The 20,763-nt window shown below is 37.1% G+C and overlaps 2 protein-coding genes across 11 annotated transcripts in view; one reads left to right on the top strand and one right to left on the bottom strand.

Annotated features, from left to right (window-relative positions):
• The first annotated feature begins 246 nt into the window (after positions 1-246).
• On the top strand, positions 247-12,834 carry USP1 (ubiquitin specific peptidase 1). 3 transcript variants are annotated; one of them, XM_081946650.1, is made up of 9 exons: positions 247-431; positions 1,866-2,106; positions 3,396-3,519; positions 6,272-6,367; positions 7,034-7,194; positions 7,670-8,361; positions 9,303-9,467; positions 10,337-10,538; positions 11,815-12,834. In XM_081946650.1, the coding sequence occupies exons 2-9, from the start codon at positions 1,934-1,936 to the stop codon at positions 12,530-12,532; spliced, it is 2,331 nt and encodes a 776-aa protein (XP_081802776.1). In that variant the 5' UTR covers positions 247-431; positions 1,866-1,933; the 3' UTR covers positions 12,533-12,834. The 3 variants fall into 3 exon arrangements, with proteins under 3 accessions (XP_081802776.1, XP_081802775.1, XP_081802777.1); XM_081946649.1 differs by lacking the exon at positions 247-431 and adding an exon at positions 497-680; XM_081946651.1 differs by lacking the exon at positions 247-431 and adding an exon at positions 805-983.
• Positions 12,835-14,968: 2,134 nt separating this feature from the next.
• DOCK7 (dedicator of cytokinesis 7) overlaps positions 14,969-20,763 on the bottom strand; it is a gene marked incomplete at its 3' end in the record, with an annotated part of 182,067 nt that continues 176,272 nt past the window's right edge. For all 8 annotated transcript variants that reach the window (XM_081946639.1, XM_081946640.1, XM_081946647.1 and 5 more), the window contains 4 exons: positions 18,606-18,749; positions 17,413-17,519; positions 16,648-16,815; positions 14,969-15,420 (listed from right to left, as the gene is read on the bottom strand). In XM_081946639.1, the coding sequence (XP_081802765.1) occupies positions 15,378-15,420; positions 16,648-16,815; positions 17,413-17,519; positions 18,606-18,749 (462 nt within the window). The remainder of the gene's footprint in view (positions 15,421-16,647; positions 16,816-17,412; positions 17,520-18,605; positions 18,750-20,763) is intronic.

Raw genomic sequence — 20,763 nt, 5'->3', positions numbered from 1 at the left:
TCTGGATTTTAATAGCGAGGTCAAGAGCGCCAATAATCCCCCCTCCCTTCCCTTTTAAAACTATCCCTCCGCGGGGCCTCCTCCTTCCGTCAACCGTTAGATGGCCGTGTTCAAATGCGCGGCATTCCCCACCCTAGCAATTCAATGTGGGCGGAGCCTGAGCGGAATTATTCGCATCTCCTTACGCTCGTTTACACCCACCTTCTACGTCTTTGGATTTGAGCCTTTCCAACCAGGCCTCTACAGCCGCACGCGCGCTTCACCCTAGGACCCCTTTTTAGACTTCCAGGCCAAATGCCTGACCGGATAAACCAGAAAGGAGTGCTTTTTTATTACTCCCCCGCGCTCGGTCAGAAACGGAGCCCATCCCTAAATAAGCGAAGGAGGTCGTTCGCTCCCGTTTTCACCTCCTCCCGCCTCGGAGGTTTGGGGTAACGTTATTTTTAAACAGGCATTCGCGACGGAAGGGCGGAGGCCCCCGGCGCGAGAAACGCGGGCGAAAGAAGGGGTCCTGGAAGGGAGTCAAAACGCGCCAAGTTTCTCGGTGCGGGGGGGCGACCGAGTTTGGACTGATCCAAATATTGGTGACCTCCGTTTCTCTCTATCTCTCCCCCCCTCCACCACCACCACCCCGCACGTTTTACCCTTTTGGGAGCGCGCAGAACGGCAAGATGTAGCGGGTGAGGAAATGCGGCCGCGGCCAGATGAGCGAAAGGAGGAAGCGCGGGAATTAGTGCCGCCGGCCGGGCACAAACCCGGCCTGGGGCTATGTAAACCGCCATCCTTGAGGGCTAGAAATTTAAGCTCGTCGTCCTCCCCCCCCCCCTCCAAGGGTTGAGCCGCAGCGGCTTTAATACCTTGGAGCGATGGCGGGGAGGGGGAACCCTCCTGCTTTCGGAGGACGTTGGTTCTAGCTAGGCTGAAGGAAACGCTCTTCTCCCACCGATGAGAGCGGCGAGGTGGCCGTCCTTGGAAAGGATGCGGTGGGGATCCGCTTAGCCTGGGTGGTCGTTGGGGGAAGCCCTGCCGAAGACGAAGGGGGTTGACTTTCGGGTTTGCGCCCTGTTCGTGTGTGGGAAGCAGGCGTCAGGCGTGGTGGTGGAGGGAACGGGTCCGGCTGAAGCGGTCTTGAGGCGGCGGGGGTGGCAACATTGCCCCGTTAGTGGGTTGGGAGCAACTATTGATTGCACCGATGTCAAAACGCGTTCTTGAGCTGATTCCCCCCCCCCAAAAAAAGTACGGCCCGAGATGCGTTTCTCCAGATCAACGACTATAAAATGTTCTTCGTATAGTTCCTATCACCCATCTCCTTATCATTGCAGGACTGTAACTTCGTTGCTTGTATCCTTACGATTTATGTTGATATTATTTCATGATTGCTTATTTTTACTCTGACTATCATTAAGTGTTCTACCTTATTTTTGACAAATGTATCTTGTCTTTTTATGTACACTGAGAGCTTATGCACCAAAAACAAATTCCTTGTGTGTCCAATCGCACTTGGTCAATAAGGAATTCTATTCCTATTCTTATAATGATATAAATTGTGAGGACTCGAACTCACACAATGCCCCTAAAGTCAGAAATGGGCTTTAAGAGGTTTCTTTCTGCCCGCCTTTAGGAATTGTTTTTATTTATATATATTTCCAGGAAACATCTAAAAGCGCCCTTGAAAAGTTAACTTGCTTGCTATATATCCTTTCATGCAGAAGACACTTTTTGGTCCCGTTTTCACAAAGTCAAAAAGCCGTCTTGATCTATGACACCTTGATAAAAGTGCAGCTGCTACCGTATTTATCAGCCCTAATGTCCCTGTGGGTACCACTTAACAAAATGCAACAAACGTCTTTTGTGTGCTTCAACAGGAGTAACTTCAACAAGTTACAGTTCCCTTTCATGAGTTCCTCAACGCTTGGCTGAGGGAGGGGGAAAAATGCCTGGCGTGCTGCCCAGTGACAGCCACGGACTTTCAAGAGATACGCCAGCCACAACAAAAAGCCGGCTCTCGTTGAAGTTTTTCCAGAAAAGGGAAACAAAACGAGCACTGGATTTTGTAGAATCGGCGGAAAATGAACAAAAGGCTTCAGAATATGAGTCTTCTGAAATGTAAGCTTTTTAGTGTGTAACAATAGAGCAAAAAAGTTGGAAAGCGTTTTTTAAAAAAAGTTACTCCATTGCATACTTAAATCACAGTGAGAGTATACAGCAGAGGATTTTAAGCGTACAAATGTAGGTTTTTCCGGTGTGGACAGGAGCAATCAATTTATGACACCATGCAAGGAGTTGGAGCAAGACAGTGTCATTTATGAAAATTATGTTATGCTAAGCTGGTATTTTTGGATTTTTTGAAAGATATTAGCTTCTTGAATATTTATTTCCCTTACAGCAGGATAGATAATTTGTGGTCCCAGTGTTGCCTTTTTATGGCTTCCAAAGGCCCTGTGACTTCAGTTGCTATAAACATAGACAGTTTTCCTGGTGTTTTGAGGTGAGAAGTACTAAAAAAAAACCAGTGAAAGCTCTAAATATGCTCAGCACATGCAAATCCCAAGAAAATTCCAATCATATCTTTAAATTTTTACTCCATCCAGTTTTCATCATCATCCATTCAATGTAGCCCTTGATCACCTAAATAAATCTTAAATTCAGCCCTGGGCCTCCCAATAGATTACCTATCTGTTTTATGCAAATAAGGCTTTCCTTTTTTAGCTTTGTTATCAGTTTAGATTAAAAAAAATGCCTTCCTTCAAAAACTAGTTTGCAGTGTGTTATAAATAATGTTAATGTAGAATATAATCTGTTGAGTTGATTTTGTAAATATGAAACGTGTAATTTTTAAAATCATAATTGCTGTACTGTAACTTTACCTTGAATACAACTCATAATTGTTTAGAATCTAGACTCATATAAGTGTTGTAAACATCCATGTAGTTACTTGGGTAATTCATTAGAGTTTGTGTGTCTTCTGGAATGTTATATACAATACAATACAATACAATAGTAGAGTTGGAAGGGACCTTGGAGGTCTTCTAGTCCAACCCCCTGCCTAGGCAGGAAACCCTATACCGTTTCAGACAAATAGCTATCCAACATCTTCTTAAAGACTTCCAGTGTTGGGGCATTCACAACTTCTGGAGGCAAGCTGTTCCACTGATTAATTGTTCTCACTGTCAGGAAATTTCTCCTCAGTTCTAAGTTGCTTCTCTCCTTGATTAGTTTCCACCCATTGCTTCTTGTTCTACCCTCAGGTGCTTTGGAGAATAGTTTGACTCCCTCTTCTTTGTGGCAACCTCTGAGATATTGGAATAATGCTATCATATAGGATAGTGTTATTAAAATGCATGCTATATTTTTCATATGTATTTTGAAATTGATTTTTTTTTTGTATACACTAGTGATCAAATAGTTCCCGCAGCACAACCTCTTTCACCTGCCTGTTGTGATAAAAAAGACAAAATGCTACCTTTTGTCGGCTTGAACAATCTTGGAAACACTTGTTATCTTAACAGTATACTTCAGGTAAATTTTTAATATGGTTTTAGAAATTTGATGTTTTTTGTTTTTGTACCTTATTGGATGAAGCAGGTTGGTTTTTAAAAAGCATATGAAGCAAATATTTCTGTATTTTTATTTCAACTTTGTTTTCTTGTCAACATCCTTTTTCATGATAAAATACTGATAAGCTGTCTTTTTAAAGTATCTTTTTAGAGCTTGATTTTTACCCAGAAAAAAATGTTTTGTAATGTATATTTATGTCCTAGAGACATTTAGCTATTTCAAAGTTTAATGTGCTTTATCTCTTACAAGTAGAAATATTAAAACAATTATAAAGCAAACTGAATATTTCCTATACTGATCACCCATAATTTGCATATAAATACTTTCTGGACTGTCCCCATTCAAACTTTTTTATAACCACATTACTGTTCTTTTCCTTTTGCACAAGGAAAAGGAAGTACTCATTCACTTTTTACTAACTCTAAATTCTCTTCTAATGTTTCACTCCCTTTCTTAGCTTAGATATCTGACCTCTAAATACCAAACCCACATATCTTATCCGTTATCTTATCACAGACTTGAACTTGACATATTAAACATAGATAATAAATTCTGCAACTCCTTTCCCCCAATGTGAATGTGAAGAAGCTGAAACCCTCCTACACATTAGAGCAACATATAAGCACAATTTTAAAGAAAACTGTAAAGATTATCCAATAAAATTACCATACCAAAAACAAGTAAAGCATACTCAGTTTAAGAAATCCCTAAATAAATATCAAACAAAAAAAACATACCTCTTCTTCCCAAATGTGCTGACATGCATATCTTCCCCAGATTTCAAATCAAAACCTCATCACTCCAAAACATAGAAAAAGCATTTTCAGCTTTTTTGGTTGAATATGACTTTCCTGTACTTGCTATAGAAATAATTATATAAGTACTACCTTGTCTGGTGTTTTTTTTTAAATAAATAGCTGATCACACAACTTTCTTCAATGTTATAAACAAGTTCAGTAACAGAATGAAGGTATGTCATCAGAGACATACAGTACTGTGCAAAAGTTGTAGGCAGGTGTGAAAAAATGCTATAAACAAAGAATGCTTTCAGAAATATAAATAATGGTTATTTATTTTTGTCAATGTTCAAAATGCAAAGTGAGCGAACAAAAGAAAAACGTAAATCAAATCAATATTTGGTGTGACCACCCTTTGCCTTCAAAACAGCAGCAATTCTTCTAGGTACACTTGCACACAGTTTTTGAAGGAACTTGTCTGGTAGGTTGTTCCAAACAACTTGGAGAACTAACCATAGATTTTCTGTGGATGTAGGCTTTCTCACATCCTTCTGTCTCTTCATGTAATCCCAGACACACTCGATGATGAGATTAGGGCTCTGTGGGGGCCATGCCATCACTTCCAGTACTTCTTGTTCTTCTTTACACTGAAGATAATTCTTAAAGACTTTGGCTATATGTTTGGTGTCGTCCTGCTGCAGAATAAATTTGGTGCCAATCATACGCCTCCCTGATGGTATTGCATCATGGATAAGTATCTGCCTGTATTTCTCAGCATTGAGAACACCATTAATCCTGACCAAATCTCCAACTCCATTTGCAGAAATGCAGCCCCAAATGTTCAAGGAAATTCCACCATGCTTCAATGTTGCCTGCAGACACTCATTATTGTACCGCTCTCCAGCCCTTTGATGAACAAACTGCCTTGTGCTACAGCCAAATATTTCAAATTTTGACTCATCAGTCCAGAGCACCTGCTGCCATTTTTCTGCACCCTAGTTCCTATGTTTACGTGCATACTTTAGTCGCTTGGCCTTGTTCCCATGTTGGAGGTATGGCTTTTTGGCTGCAACTCTTCCATGAAGACCACTATTGGCCAGACTTCTCTGGACAGTAGATGAGTGTACCTGGGTCCCACTGGTTTCTGCCAGTTCTGAGCTGATGGCACTGCTGGACATCTTCTGATTTCGAAGGGTGATAAGCTTGATGTGTCTTTCATCTGCTGCACTGAGTTTCCTTGGTCAACCACTGCGTCTACGATCCTCAATGTTGCCCGTTTCTTTGTGCTTCTTCAAAAGAGCTTGAACAGCACATCTTGAAACCCCAGTCTGCTTTGAAATCTTTGTCTGGGACAGACCTTGTTGACTACCTTGTATCTTGTTGCTGTGCCATGACATGAAACTGTCTTTCACAACCTAACCTTGGTAGCAGAGTTTGGCTGTTCCTCACCCAGTTTTAAGCCTCCTACACAGCTGCTTCTGATTCAGTTCATGACTGGGTTTCAACCTACATGTGACATTGATGATCATTAGCACCCCTTTGGTATAATTGGTTGATCATACACCTGACTATAATCCTGCAAAATCCCTGACTTTGTGCAAGTGTACCTATGAGAATTGATGCTGTTTTAAAGGCAAAGGATGGTCACACCAAATATTGATTTAGATTTTTCTTTTGTTCGCTCACTTTGCATTTTGAAAATTGACAAAAATAAACAATAATCATTTATATGTCTGAAAGCATTCTTTGTTTACACAATTTTTTCACGCCTTCCTAAAACCTTTGCACAGTACTGTATATGTAATGGTAATGTCAGTTTACACCTTCCAGATATTAGGTAAAAAGTAGCATGTAATTCAGGGTCATTTGGTGATTGTGAGTTTAAATACAATTTCTGGCCCCATGTTTAACTAAAACATGCATATTACATTTATTTTCCATATAATGTGTTGGGTTTTTTTTTATTCTAATTTTAGGTGCTCTATTTTTGTCCTGGCTTTAAAACAGGAGTGAAACAATTGTTTAATATCATTTCAAAAAGGAAGGAAAGTTTAAAAGATGAAATTGATAAGGTGAGATCCACTATTACATATATCATAAACTGCCTTTAGAGAATTCAGAATGATGTTATAACAGTTTTTTTAAAGAATGAGTTTATTATCAGGATAATTTGTCACATATCCTGATGCAATAATATGCAGGTTTTTGGTGGCTCATCATGAAAAAACAATGCATAACCATTAATTGAAAAATTGAAAACCATACATACTGTCATCCGTCCCCAAATGGAAAACTGTGTTCAGAAGCTTCTAGAAGGCAGTAGTTTTGCAGCCAAATGCATATTTTTGCAGGAGACCATTCCAGAGGTTTAGTCTGAAACATGTTCACTCCCGTCTCATCCAGAAAATGGTGGACAACCAGTTGCTTCTCCTGGCAGGATCAAAGCGGCTGGCCTGACTCTAGATACAGACAGGCCTGCAGGTAGTCCTGCTTATATAAATGTGCATTTAACATTGATTGAAAGGCCGATTTACTCCATTTTTTAAATATCTCCCCTCCTCTCAGAGATTCATGTCTTAAATCTGCTGTACTGTATTCTTTGTGCAAAAAGTAACTCTTGGTTACATGAATGTTACAGTAACAAAAGTTACACCTACATGATACAAGAAGACCATATTGTCAAATAACAAACTAGAGTAGAATAAGTTTGTAAAGCAAACAATTTTCTGTCTTTATAGGAAACTACTAAAGAACATTCTTTTGGAAGTTATGAATTGGTATGCAGCTTACACACTTTGATTGTTTCAGTTGAACAGCTTCAGGCAAGCTTTCTCTTAAATCCAGATAAATACACAGATGAACTTGCTACTCAACCAAGAAGACTGCTAAATACGCTTAGGTAAATGTTTTTAGAATGTTTCCAAATATAAGAAAGTGCATATTTTGAAATAGCCTTCTGTAAGAAGTACTGTATTATTTTTATTAAGGACATACAGTGTTATATTATTTATATTAAGGGTATAGAAAATTTCTGGCAAATTATTAGCTTTAATAATAATGTAACTCAATAATGATCAGTTTAGAATTTGCTCTTTGTGTTATCTCAATGGTATAAATTTTAATGATTAAAATTAATAGTAAGTTGGTTTAGCCAGGCTTTTTATAAATTAATGTACATATAATTATGATTCTAAATGAAACTGCTTAGTTTGAACTATATTCTCTATATTATTATAATTAAATTGCAGTTCTTGTATGCCTTGGAAAATGATTACTAAGCTTGCTTATGCTCATATATATATCCTTGTACAGGTTTTATTAATTGCTATTAGATTTAAGTTAATTGAATGTATTTTTTTCTCATGCACTTATAGGGAGCTAAATCCCATGTATGAAGGATATTTGCAGCATGATGCTCAAGAAGTATTACAATGTATATTAGGACATATTCAAGGAACTTGTCAGCTGTTAAAGGAGGAACTACGACAGAAATCACTGGAGGAGCCTACAATTCAACTGAAAAAAAAGTCTAATTTGGATGCCAATGGCACTAACTTTGAGGAAGATGACAGTGTGCTGCAAAGCCAAACTATAAAGAATTATGAAAACAAAACAAAAGAAAATGCAAAGAGGAAAAATGTTATGGAAGGTGGCAATGAAAAGAAAAAATCTAAGGTCTCCAAAGAGAAAAACGGAATAGAAGAAAATTTGAGACAGACTCGATCGAAAAGAAAAGCTTTAGAAGAAAAAGTAGAAAATCATACTGAAGCTATCATTAAACAGCCTGTTGAAAATGAAAATACAAAACCAGTACATAAAAAATCAAGACTTAGATTAAATTGGTTAAAATCTTCCAATGACCAGCCTAGCATTTTATCTAAATTTTGTAGTCTGGGAAAACTGAAAACAAATTTGGTGTCCAAAGATCCAGTTAAAGACATTAACAACTCTGAATTTAAGGACAGTTCCCTCAAGTATGAAAACGATAGCAAATCAAGTGGAGAATGTTGTGATTCCTCACCTATGAAAACTACAGTTGGAGAAAGAATTGAATGCTTTAGTCAAGGTTAGCCCATTACATGGGAGAATGGGAATTTTACCAACTTTGCTGTTCCTAATGATTTGAATATCCTTCTATGCCATCAAATTTAATAGTAAAAGTTTGTACTGATTATTAGCTATAAGAAAATGCAAAGTACCATATTTTTCAGTGTATAAGGCGCACCTTTTTCCCACAAAAAAGAGGCTGAAAATCTTGTACACTGAATACAACATTTTTTGCCTCCCGAAACTCCGCCTCTTCACCAAAATGGCCTTGCTTTCAGAGAGCTCCTAGGGGCAGGGAAGGCAGAAATGAGCGAAAAACGGGCCGTTTTGCCCCTCAGTACTTAGGAGCACTCTATGAGCCTCCTAAAGGCTAACCATGCCCTTTTTTTTGCTCATTTTTGCTCCTCCCCTCCCTGGAGCACTCTACAAGCTGCCTAAGGGCTATTCGTGCCCTTTGGGGGGGGGGGCAGGCCTTTTTTGGGAGGTTTGCAGAGTGCAAAAACTTTTTAAAAATATTTTTCTTCTTCAAAACCTTGTTGCGTCTTATATTCCGAAAAATATGGTAAACCATGTATCTAGTTTTCTTATCTCTGCATATGTACCTCCAAGTGAGATGCAGTTTTCCTATGAGTATCTCAAACATGGTTAATCTGTCCATGTGTATGCTCCGCCAACATAAATAGAACTTTATAATATTACTGGCATAATTGTGTTCCAGTATCGCACCTGAAATGTATTGTTTAAATAAAAAGTTTGCTATGGAGTATGTGAAATGGTCATGGACATATGAAGTCTTCCAACTGTTCTGCTTCAGTCATTCCCCTTTTTACTTCAGTTACTCTAACTCATTGATAAAATATCAAGGAATTAAAAAAAACATAATCAGAATCTGTTTTGTAGACAAAATCCATTGAAAGTATTTCACTGAATCTGGATATTTTTTTCTTTTTGTTTTTACAGAATTGGCTATCTTCAATTTAGTGGAGAGACTCTTCCAAGGTCAATTGGTCTTACGAACCCGATGTTTAGAGTGTGAGTGCTTTACTGAGAGAAGAGAAGATTTTCAAGATATCAGTGTACCTGTTCAAAAAGATGAGCTCTTAAAAGAAGAGGAGAATGCTGAAAGTAAGTAGAACCTCCAAAGTAAAGATACCTACATATTCATGATTTATAGTAGAACCTTATTGGATAAACAAGTGTTACTAAAGAGTATTCAATGGACACTGAATGAAAAGTAGTTTAGATTCTCTTGCTTTCTTCAGGGAAGCACAATGATTGTTATGGGATTACTTTGCACCTTTTGGGAGGAAAATTCAAATAATGTCATTGTTGTCATAAGTTCTAGAACTACTTCTATTTTTTTTGTCCTAAATATTTTTGTCATGCTCATTGTCTATGAGATAATGTAGTTAAGCAATCTGAGTCTTTGTTCAATTTGAGTTTTTGTCTTTACTTTTAAATATCCTATTCTATTGTATTACACCATAAAGGAAGATACATAATTCTATCTTTTATGCTTATGACAAACACATATTACTGGAATGTTGTATGCATTGCTCAGTTCAGAAGAGAATTTTTAGGAATTCGTTTCCCCCAGTAGAATAGGAGAGGGGAAACTTGAATAGGATTTGCCTGTTGTTTTCCTCTTTTTTGCCCTCTCATATTTTAAAAAAAATCCTACTATATATGTAGTTAAAGTGTCTATATTAATGCTGCCAATGCAATGAGGGTGTAATACATAATGGTCATTATTGATTCCTGCTTATCTTAAATTATGGCATTCTTTGATTCAATATTAATAAGGTGAGGACAGAAACTTGACCTGGAAATTCTGAGATAAGACCAAAATATAAGACTCAATGTTTGTACTTAACATTGTTATTCTTGTGCTCTACAAGTAATTAGTTTTTCTAATTTTTACTACTACTGTAATTAATAGCATTTTCTCTATGCTTGCAGAACAATATTGAATTAATTAATATTATCTTTTACAGTTTCCCCAGAGCCCAAAGCGGAAGTAAAGACTTTGAAATGGGCAATTTCACAGTTTGCTTCCATAGAGAGGATTGTGGGAGAAGATAAATATTTTTGTGAAAATTGTCTCCATTACACAGAAGCAGAACGCAGTCTTTTATTTGATAAAATGCCAGAAGTTGTAACAATTCACCTGAAGTGCTTTGCTGCAAATGGCTTAGAGTGAGTATAGAGCATAAATAGTACGAAAAAAATCTGAATTACTGAAGCCAATTAAAATGTAGACTAATGATAAAATGAAAATAGTTTTCTATGAAACATTATTCAGATGTTAATTAGTATTTATGTTTAATAAACACAATGAAAAATAGGGTTCCATAAATTATTTTATGGAGGGATAAATTTTAAGGTTTTATTCTATATATAAGCTCTGTTCTCTTATTTTTATTTTAAGATAATTCTGCATATAAGTACATCTTTGTTTGATAGTATTATTTAAAAGAGTTTGGTACAATTATTTGAATGAATTTTCTTTCTCTCTATCCTATTTTACTCTATTACTCATCACCCTTGATGGCTTAGCAGAAAAGTGCCTGCTAAAGTTGTTCACCATGATGTTAGATGGACAGCCATATAAATTAAATGAATAGTACAACCTGAATGAGTATGCTTACACACACAGACACACACACACCTCCCTTTGAAAATAAATAAAAAAGCCATTTGCTCCCAGAAGTCATGCATGTTTATCTGTAAACCTGTATTTGATTATGTTCTTTATTCAGTGGGAAATCTGTGATCATGGAATACCCACATGCTCATAACTTCCCCAAAATTATGTAATTAGAAAGACATCTAAAAATAAGTTTTTTAGCTTCTACAAAATAGATCAGATTGCGCTTTACAGGTGAAAAACATTTGTCCATTTGTAATGGTATATTCTTGAGTACATAATTTCAGCAGTATGCTGGAAAAATTAAGTAGAATTTAAAGATTAATTCAGTACTTACTTGAATATAAGTAGCATCTTTAATGAGTATATGGTTGATCAAATAAGATTCTTACCTTTGATTGCTTATTATGAATGCTTGAAAAATCTATGTGGCTGTAAAACATAAGATAATTGGGCCCTGCATCTGGCAAAAAAAAGTTCACAAATCCTTAAGGCCAACTTTTTGTAAAGGTGATACCCAGTCTAATGGACTTTTTAAGATATAGCCAAAAGAATGCCCTTCATAGTAGCATACAAAGATAAAGCAATTAAAACCAAGAAGTACTTAATCATGGATTTGATTTGATAGATCTCAAAGTCATCAACAGTGAGTCTATCTGTTGCAAAAATATTCTTGCCATCCTTTTGGCTGACGATCATAGATAAAAATCATAAAATATAGTATGAGGTTAATTTTAAAATATAATCAAAATATTTGTTTACATCTTAAAAATAATTGATATGGAAAGCAGTGCTCTTAACTTTACATCTTATCTTCTCCAAAAGGTTTGATTCTTATGGTGGACTCTCCAAAATAAATACGCCTTTACAGACACCTCTCAAACTGTCCTTGGATGACTGGAGCATAAACCCAGCCAATGAAATCTATGGATTATTTGCCATAGTAATGCACAGTGGTATTACTATCAGCAGCGGCCACTACACAGCCTCAGTGAAACTCACAGATCTTGACAGCTTGCAAATAGACAGTGATAATTTCAGCAATGATGTTCTTTGTAAATTTTGCCCAGAGCCACTAAGTGAACAAGAAGCTGTCACTGAGGATTATGATGATGGTGAGGTCTCTTTTACAGTTGGAGAAATCACTCAACCTAACAAAGGACTGAACAAAAAGAACATGGAAGCTGTGGGTCTTCTGGGCGGACAGAAAAGCAAGTCCAACTGTGATTTGCCAAATAACAAAGTAGCCCATTCTGAGAAAATCGCTCATGTGATGGATGAAGCAAGAAATGCCAAATGGAACTGTCCTAAAGCAATCATGACATTTGAAGAGTGTGAACAAACTGGCACTATGTCCACTGGACTAGACAATGAAGCAGCGCAAGTAATGCATTCCCTAAAACAGTATAAAGACAAGTGGCTACTTTTTGATGATTCAGAGGTTAAACTTATAGAGGAAAGAGATTTTCTTAATTTGTTGTCTCCAATTTCATCATCTACATCTACTCCTTATCTGCTGTTTTATAAGAAAATTGTAGAGTGACATTGTATTTCGATAGGCAAATGATAGTTTTTGAACACCATACAATGGGAATTTTGTAGATACATGTTACAATTATTTTTATTCTATAAAAATGGGCAGATGTGTTTTTAAAGGGAATAATTCAATTTGTAGATGTTATACAAATTGCTTTAGAATACAAGTCTGTATATATTCTGTTGAATAAATAATGTCTTCAGAGCAAGCACTATATAACAATGATTCCAGCTTCATCGCACTACTTGTACAGTAAATATATTATTTTTAAAAAATAAAGTTGCATGTATTCACAATCTTGCAAAAAATTGTAGCTAGTGATAAAAGAAACATGCTTTTTATAAAAAAAAAAAGGAAACTCGGATTTGAGATTTCATTCCACATTTAAAAACCTCACATTCTTAACATGTTCTTGCTCTATCCCGTGAACATTTTGTAAGTGTTCTAATTAAGGTTGAAACAAGATGCTCATCTCTTTTTCAGTACAGCTAATGTATATTATGGATATTACAATGATACTTGTATCATTGGCTGACTTCCATATTATTGGCTGTATTTCTGTTTCAGTGATTTTCAGTGATTTATTTGATCATAGTTAATGGTTAGTGATGGCATGCTTAAAATTGATTTTATTATTTAATGCTCTCCCCACAGCTGTTTTGGAAGGGAAATATAGGAAAATGCCATAGGAAACCCAATATTGCCCCTTTGATTCAGGTGCTATAGAAACCACAGCCTAGCTTCTTTTGTATTGTCAGTTTTATAAAGACATTCACCAGTTGATTACCTAAACAACCAAGATAAATTTATTTCTCTAAAAGTAACAAAATTCTGCTACATTATATGTGAGCTTCTCCCGCAAATGGTACTATATGTCAGTGTTTGAAGCACTCAGGTGAAAGGATCAGCCAGTGACATTACCATTGCTTGGGGAGATGCCCAGTTGGGGGCTCCTTTTATGTCCCCATTAATGAGCCCATTTAAGTGATACCTATTTATTTACCCATATTCACACTTTCAAACAGCTAGGTCAGGAGGACCTAGAATAAATGACAGCAGCTCACCCGTAACACAGCAGCACTCAGGCTTTGAACATGGGCTTGCAAATTGTCAACACAGTGTTCTAACCATGTCCGCATCCGCAGTTATTGATATTAAGGTAAAGGTTCCCCTCGCACATATGTGCTAGTCGTTCCTGACTCTTAGGGGCAGTGCTTATCTCCGTTAGAAAGCCAAAGAGCCAGCACTGTCTGAAGATGTCTCAGGTCATGACTGGCATGACTAAATGCCAAAGGCGCATGGAACGCTGTTATCTTTCCACAAAGATGGTTCCTATTTTTCTACTTGCATTTTTACAACTGCTAGGTTGGCAGAAGCTGGGACAAGTAACAGGAGCTCACTCTGTTATGCAGCGCTAGGGATTCGAACAGCAGAACTGCCGACTTTTCTGATCGACAAGCTCAGCATCTTAGCCACTGAGCCACCGCGTCCCTATTGATATTAGGGGTCAATTTTTCTTTTATGGAATACATTTGTATTGATCAATGGCAAAAATAAAGGGCTTTGCATTCAAAACAGTGGGGAAAGACATGTCCAAATAGGTGAGGATGTTAAAAGGTGCCAAACCTGTGATTTAGGTTTCTGAACCACTTTTTGAATTTGATGAGAATTTGTCATCAAATTTCAGTGGTAGATCATATTGGTAATAGAACTCTTATTGTAAAACCTGATGGAGATAATTATATTTGCCTTTTTGTTCTTTTCCAATTCAACAGAATGTTGGAGACAATTTATCTAAAAGAGAATGAGAATTTCCATTAGTACCATAATGCCATAATAAAACAAAATGATACCAAATTTGGTGCTAAGGAAAAACACTGGCAAAAGAAAACTTAAAATGTGCTAGATCAGGCCAGAAACTGATGACAAATATTCCAGATAATTTCCTCCCTATGTAGAAAACACCATTGGAAAGTAGTCAAGAAAGTTATCCAATCATTACAAATAAAAGTGGATAACTTTACAGTGAAGAAAATAAATTAGCCAGAACATGAACATTTAAATGTGTAAATAAAATTGTGGATATGGTATGACAGATATGATTATATCTTAAATGTTACTTTATAATTCACATCATCCTTTCAATCTCCTAGCATAAACACTTTAGCAGAGAAGGGGGATATTTGTAAATTGTGTCTTACCTATTAGTCAGACCTTCTGTTTTATTTATAGTGGTCCCAAACAATATTAGAAAGTACAAATTTATACTAAAAACACATAATGTTCCAAACTACCCTAATAATTTTTAACTCACATGTAATAATCCTGCATATATAAATCAAGAGTAAATTTATTATAGAAAGCATTCCTTTCAGAAATACCTGTCCATATTTTTAAAAAAAACACGGTTTGCACATGGCAATGAATAGGAAAAGCATGAAATAAAGTGGAAACTTTCAAATATTTAATAGTACCATTAATATAAACAAACACTATATTAAAAATTGTTTGCTTTTTCAAATGCTATTATAAATTAAATATACAAACTAAAAAAGAAATCACATTACAGAATGCTATAAATAAGGTTGATGAATTCAAGAGTACCTTTGAATATTTAAAAAAAAGAAAAAGTTTTAAAAATACTTTCATACTGTTGGCAATAGATTTTTACAAAAACGGACTTTTAAAACTACATTTTCCAGGAGAAAAGATTTGGCCACTTAATACTCCCATGCAAGTCAAAAGAACACGTGTTGGCTGCCCAGAGCAAATTCCACACATTTTCTGGTGTCGATAACACTGAACCTGCTTTTTCAGTACCTTAAAACTCTTTAAGTGCCTTCTGAGGTGCTTATATGTCCATTTTGCGAAGGCTCATTCTGCTGAAGGAATCTCTGGAGGGTGGAAAAAAACATGAAATGAGCTACTACAACTTAAACAACAAAATCAAGTTTATTTCTTGCCAACTGAATAAAAATCTGTTGCACGAAGTGTTTCTTCTGTAGAACAATTACTCCCAACTAATACAATACAAGTAGCCCTTGATTAAGGATCAAATGTTCAACAACATTTTGAAGTTCCGATGGCACTGAACAAGTAGTAGTTAGGACAAGTACTTGAAGTGCCAACTGTCTCACCATCTGAGTTCACATGATCACAATCCGGGTTCCTTGCAACCGGCTCACACTTAATGACTATTGCAGTGTCCCACGTCATGTGATTTCCATCTTTATCTTCCCACCTTCTCTGCCAGCTTCCCACAAGCAAAGTCAATGGACAAGTTGACAGGGAAGGTTGAATGTCTCTCTTACCCTTGTACCCTACCCTAGCCGCTCTACGCTCATGCTGCACCTCCCTGGCTACTCCGACACCCTTGGCACCTTTCCCAAACATACCCTTCTCAAGTGCATGCTGAACTTGCATCCATTCAGCCATCGGCACCCTCCCATCTTTCCTCTCCCACCTGGAGGCAGCAACTTTATCTCTCTGCTGGTCTATTGGTGAGCCACCTGGGACTTGTAACTTCCTGCCAACTTTCTCACTAAGTTTGATTGTTGGATTTCAGCAGGAAGTTCTGAGGAGGTCCTCATTTTGTCACTTTGTGGAATCTCTTACCCTTTACCCAGAATAGATGGGAAAAGTTAGCCAGGCAAAATGTAATACAGATAGTCCTACATTTAACAATCATTTGTTCAATGACTATTCAAAGTCACAACGGCACTGAAGGAAGTGACTTACAATTGTTCCTCACATTTATGAACTCCACGGCATCCTCATAGTCATGTGATCAAAATTTGGGCGCTTGGCACTGGCATATATTTATGGGGTCATGTGATCACCCTTTGTGACCTTCCTAGCAGGGACAACCAAAGTTTAACAATCACATGGCTCACTTAACAACGTGTGATTTAACGTGTGATTCACTTAAAAGATCGCAAAATTGGGTGTGACTCAACTGTTTTGCTTAGCAATGGAAATTGTGGTCGTTAGTCAAGGACTACCTATATGGAAAATGGCACCATCTTACCCAATAGGTTACGGTAAGTATAGTTATGGTGGGTTTTTTTTTTTTCATTCAGGCGGTCTTTGGGTAAAAATGTGAAATGTTATATTAGAATGACCTGTGACAAGCAGCAGGTAGAACAGCCTTGTATAATTGGGGTATTTTTCTATTTATCAAGGGCTGAAGGGCTTCCTTGAGACGATGATAATTTCTTTCAAGTTCCCGCTGATACTCTTTTTGATCTGGACCAATCAAGCTTTTGTTTTTGCGTAGTGCGTCCTCACACCTAGAACACATTACAATGCATTTTAAGTCAGCAAATGATAATAAACATATTAGATGAAAATTAAACACTTTGTCAATTTATCTTCATTCATCCTTAAGCTTCCCAGATAATGCTATTTCCGTCTGCTTGAAAGTCCATTTCACATAAAAATCAATGCAGGTTGCTTTTTGGGGGTAGTTATACTGTACTGCTAAAGCTAATTTTTCAACACCATAGTTTCTCTATATTTTGGTACAGTTGCTACCAAATAATCTGGACACTGTCTTTTTCTAATATAGAGAGCTTTTTGGCGGGGGAAATGAAACCAGTGTATTGTCTATGCTATATGTTTGGCCTTCACAGCATTTTACAAATATAAATAGGTAGCAATTGACTCAAATATAAGGATGATTCTGCTTTTTCATTAAAACAAAAGACTGACATTTCAGTGATTTCTCAAAGTTGTATTGCATTGTATTAAGAAAGTAGCTCCTATCCATTAGACTGAAAAGTGGAAAGGGACTCGAATAACATAAGATAAGCAACGAACACCCAAAATATGGTTCCCCCCCCCTTTTGCTAACTCAGGAGCAAAAAGTACAGGTCTGTACACAATACCTTTTTGTAAAGTCTTTGAAACAAAGCCGTAGTTTGTTATGGTGACGGAAGAGTTTAGGATCATTAGGTATTTCAGATAAAAATACTTGTGCAACCTCCAGTGGCCCCTTAGCAGAAAAGAGAACAGAATAATTTTATCGACACGAAAAGTTTAATAAAATGTAAGATTTTTTTTAAACATTATACATCAAAAGCCCTTAGACAGACAACGCAAACTGCACTACAGTGAAAGGAGTAAATTGCCTTTAATATATTGGAGAGAGAGTATTTTTGGACTAATTTGAGGTGTTGGTGTTTATTTCAAATTATGCTATTTCAGTTGTACGATCTGAGTACAACCTTGAACTATCTACAATATTGCAAAAATCAATAAAACTTCAGAATATAAAACCAACAGACTAATTCATAAAGTCACTTCTTAGTTATATTCCTGGCAGAGCAGGGCAATGGCACCTTTATGATCTGTGGACTGCAACTCCCAGAATTCCTCAGCCTACAATGTTGACTTCGTTTTTTAGTTGACCTGGGTATATTGCCCAACTCTCAAAGATGCTGGGCAGGTCACAACAATCAAATTACAATCAAATCAAAAATTGCAAGCACGATGAAGCGAGGGTCTCACTCTCCCTTGCCAAAGACCTGGGCAAAGGACCAGGTCTTCCCAGTGGAGGCCCTCTGGATCTTGGATGATTGTGGCTCTTTAGGGAGTTGAAATTTTACCTCCCCTTTTGCCAAGCATAATAACTGTTTGCTATCATCAGGGGCCAGAATGTAAACCATCCTAAAATAGAAAATTACCCACTCTTTTCACCTCCATATATGTTAACAGGAAGAAATCTGAACTGTGCTAAGATTGTCTGGTAATGTATTACATCTGCAAATGATTATGGGTGCATAAATTCAAATTTCTAGCTTGTGCTCTAACATATTCAATAGCAGTTTCAACTCATTTCTGTCCTACAGATTCTGTCCCACAGTTATGGTTTCTCTACATAATGCATTTGACAGATCTAAATGATGGTCCAATCATCCATTTTATACCTCGTTCCATTATTCTAGTGATCTAATACTGCATGCCTTTTAAAGTCTACCACGCAGCCATCAAAATACAGTTGTATTTAACAGTGTACTCTAACTTTCAAATATCCAAATCACTGTGCTTAAGAACCCATTATGACACTCAATATTCTTACCTGATTTACAGTGGTGCCCACCGAACCCTGAAGCACCATCTGGAGCATCTTTGGGTCTGCTGGATCTTGATGGGTTGCAAAAGCCAATTCTTGGGTTTTTTTCTGCATGTCCTCAATGGCAACTTCAATTGGTGTCAAAATTATCTAAGAAAATAAAGATGCAAGAGATGTGCAAAAGCATTAAGACATTGACAGGGGTTTTATTTTCTAAGTAAGGAGAAGCAAACATTTGGACTCCCTCCCTCCCCCCATTTACTCAGTGCAGAGTATTTCTAAAAAAGTAGGACAGAAAGATACCAAGCAATTATACCTAATCAGGTGGTCACTATTGCCAAATGTCCCAGAAGCCCATCTCATGTGTAGGAAGTTAGCACCCCGCCCCCTCTTCTAGAAAAATGAAATATCCAAGGAAATATTGAAAAGGCAGAATATTATATTTCCCTGGATCAGAAATGGAGAAACATGTTTTTAAGGCAGGAAACAGATTCACTCTTAATAGCCCCCACTTTCCTAAATGGGCCATTAAAATGCCCAAGCCAGTCTATTCTACATAACAGAGTTTCCCCCTTCAACTCCAGGGTGATGGGATTAAGGCATGATAGTATTAGCCCTTTACCCAACTCACCACATGACATCTGGGAACTCAACCAAACCTGGACTCAAGACAGCCTAGAGAGTTGCCCCTGCATGGCCCCATGGGAGTCTGACAACCAATCAGAATACACTTCTTACACAGGAACAGGAACAGGAAACAGAGAGGTGGGGCCAAACAGAGTATATAAAAAAAACCTAGCAAACCCCTTCACTCTCTTTCTTCGTCACCCAACATCTGGAAGCATGTGATCCACCTTTTCTGTTCAGGACCTCAAACCATGTGATCTTGTCCATTAAACCATCTTTCCAAGCAGCCTCCATGTTTCCAGTGTCTTTTTCCCTACTCGAAACTGAACCCAGAAGGACATTTCTTCCAATACATCTTTCAGCTAATTTTCTAATGTCCTATACTAGCTTTCTACAGTAGAAAACATGAACAATCTGAAAAATATCCTGTAAAAATTTCAGGGCAATCTAGTAGGCTAGGGACTAATTACTAATTGATTATGACAAGATTAGCACACTATGCTTGATTGTGGTTTATTTTAAGCAGAGTTTGCAGATTACCGGTAGTCCTCGATGTACAATACTTCATTAATGACTGTTCAAAGTTACAATGGCACTGAAAAATGTGACTTATGTCCCTTTTTTCATAGTTACAACCTTTGCAGCATCCCTATGATCATGTGATCAAAATTCGGATGCTTGGCAACTGGTTCATATTTATGACAGTTGCAGTGTCCCAGGGTCTTGTGATCACCTTTTGCGACATTCTGACAAGCAAAGTCAATGGGGAAGCCAGATTCACTTAACAACCAACTTACTAACTTATCAACTGCAGTGATTCACTTAACAACTGTGGCAAGAAGAGTTGTAAAATGGGGCAAAACTCACTTAACAAATGTCTCACTTAACGACAGAAATGTTGGGCTCAATTGTGGTTGTAAGTCGAGGACTGCCATAGTTATCTAGGTTCATGCACAAAATCTAAATCATGGTTTATAAAGCACACAGTATACGGATCCACATATAGTACCGATCAAAAGCCAAAACTAAACCTAATCATTACTTAGTGTGATCTGTGGATCTAATCAATTCACAGCTCAGGGATGATGATAATGGTCATAAAGCAAAAAATATTTTATGTGTGAAAGATGGTTACTATGTAAGTCAATACATGAATTAGTATTTTGAGAAAGATACTTTGATTTGTGGGTTATATTTTTTAATCCTGAGAACTACAAAGCAAAATGGTAAGAGTTTCCCACTGCAGGTGAAATACCATTGCTTTGTGGAGAATATTGTTTACATAGGATGGCATTAGTCCTTCGTGCAACTTTCAATTATGTTTTTTTAAGGAATGAAAAGGGACTATGGGCCATTAATTTAATTTCAGACTGAAACAGATACAATGCATTTTTTCACTTTACTTTTTTTTCCTACTTAACCCCCTTCACCATATATTAAATTATAAGCTTTTATAAATTCAGGATCCTTGTTTATTCAACAGTCACACAGCAGCAGCAGCAGAATTGTTTGACGAGCAAAGCATAAGCTGTTTTCT

This window comes from Natrix helvetica (genome assembly GCF_964273705.1).
Source record: "Natrix helvetica genome assembly, chromosome: 3".
Lineage (NCBI taxonomy): Eukaryota > Metazoa > Chordata > Lepidosauria > Squamata > Natricidae > Natrix > Natrix helvetica.
This window is presented reverse-complemented; position numbering and strand designations above follow the sequence as displayed.

Excerpts from the sequence above, each read along its gene's own strand:
- USP1 (XM_081946650.1), top strand. The coding sequence starts at position 1,934 with ATGCCTGGCGTGCTGCCCAGTGACAGCCACGGACTTTCAAGAGATACG. Across the intron at positions 8,362-9,302 it reads AATTGAATGCTTTAGTCAAG|AATTGGCTATCTTCAATTTA; the intron begins GTTAGCCCATTA and ends TTGTTTTTACAG. Across the intron at positions 10,539-11,814 it reads TTTGCTGCAAATGGCTTAGA|GTTTGATTCTTATGGTGGAC; the intron begins GTGAGTATAGAG and ends CTTCTCCAAAAG.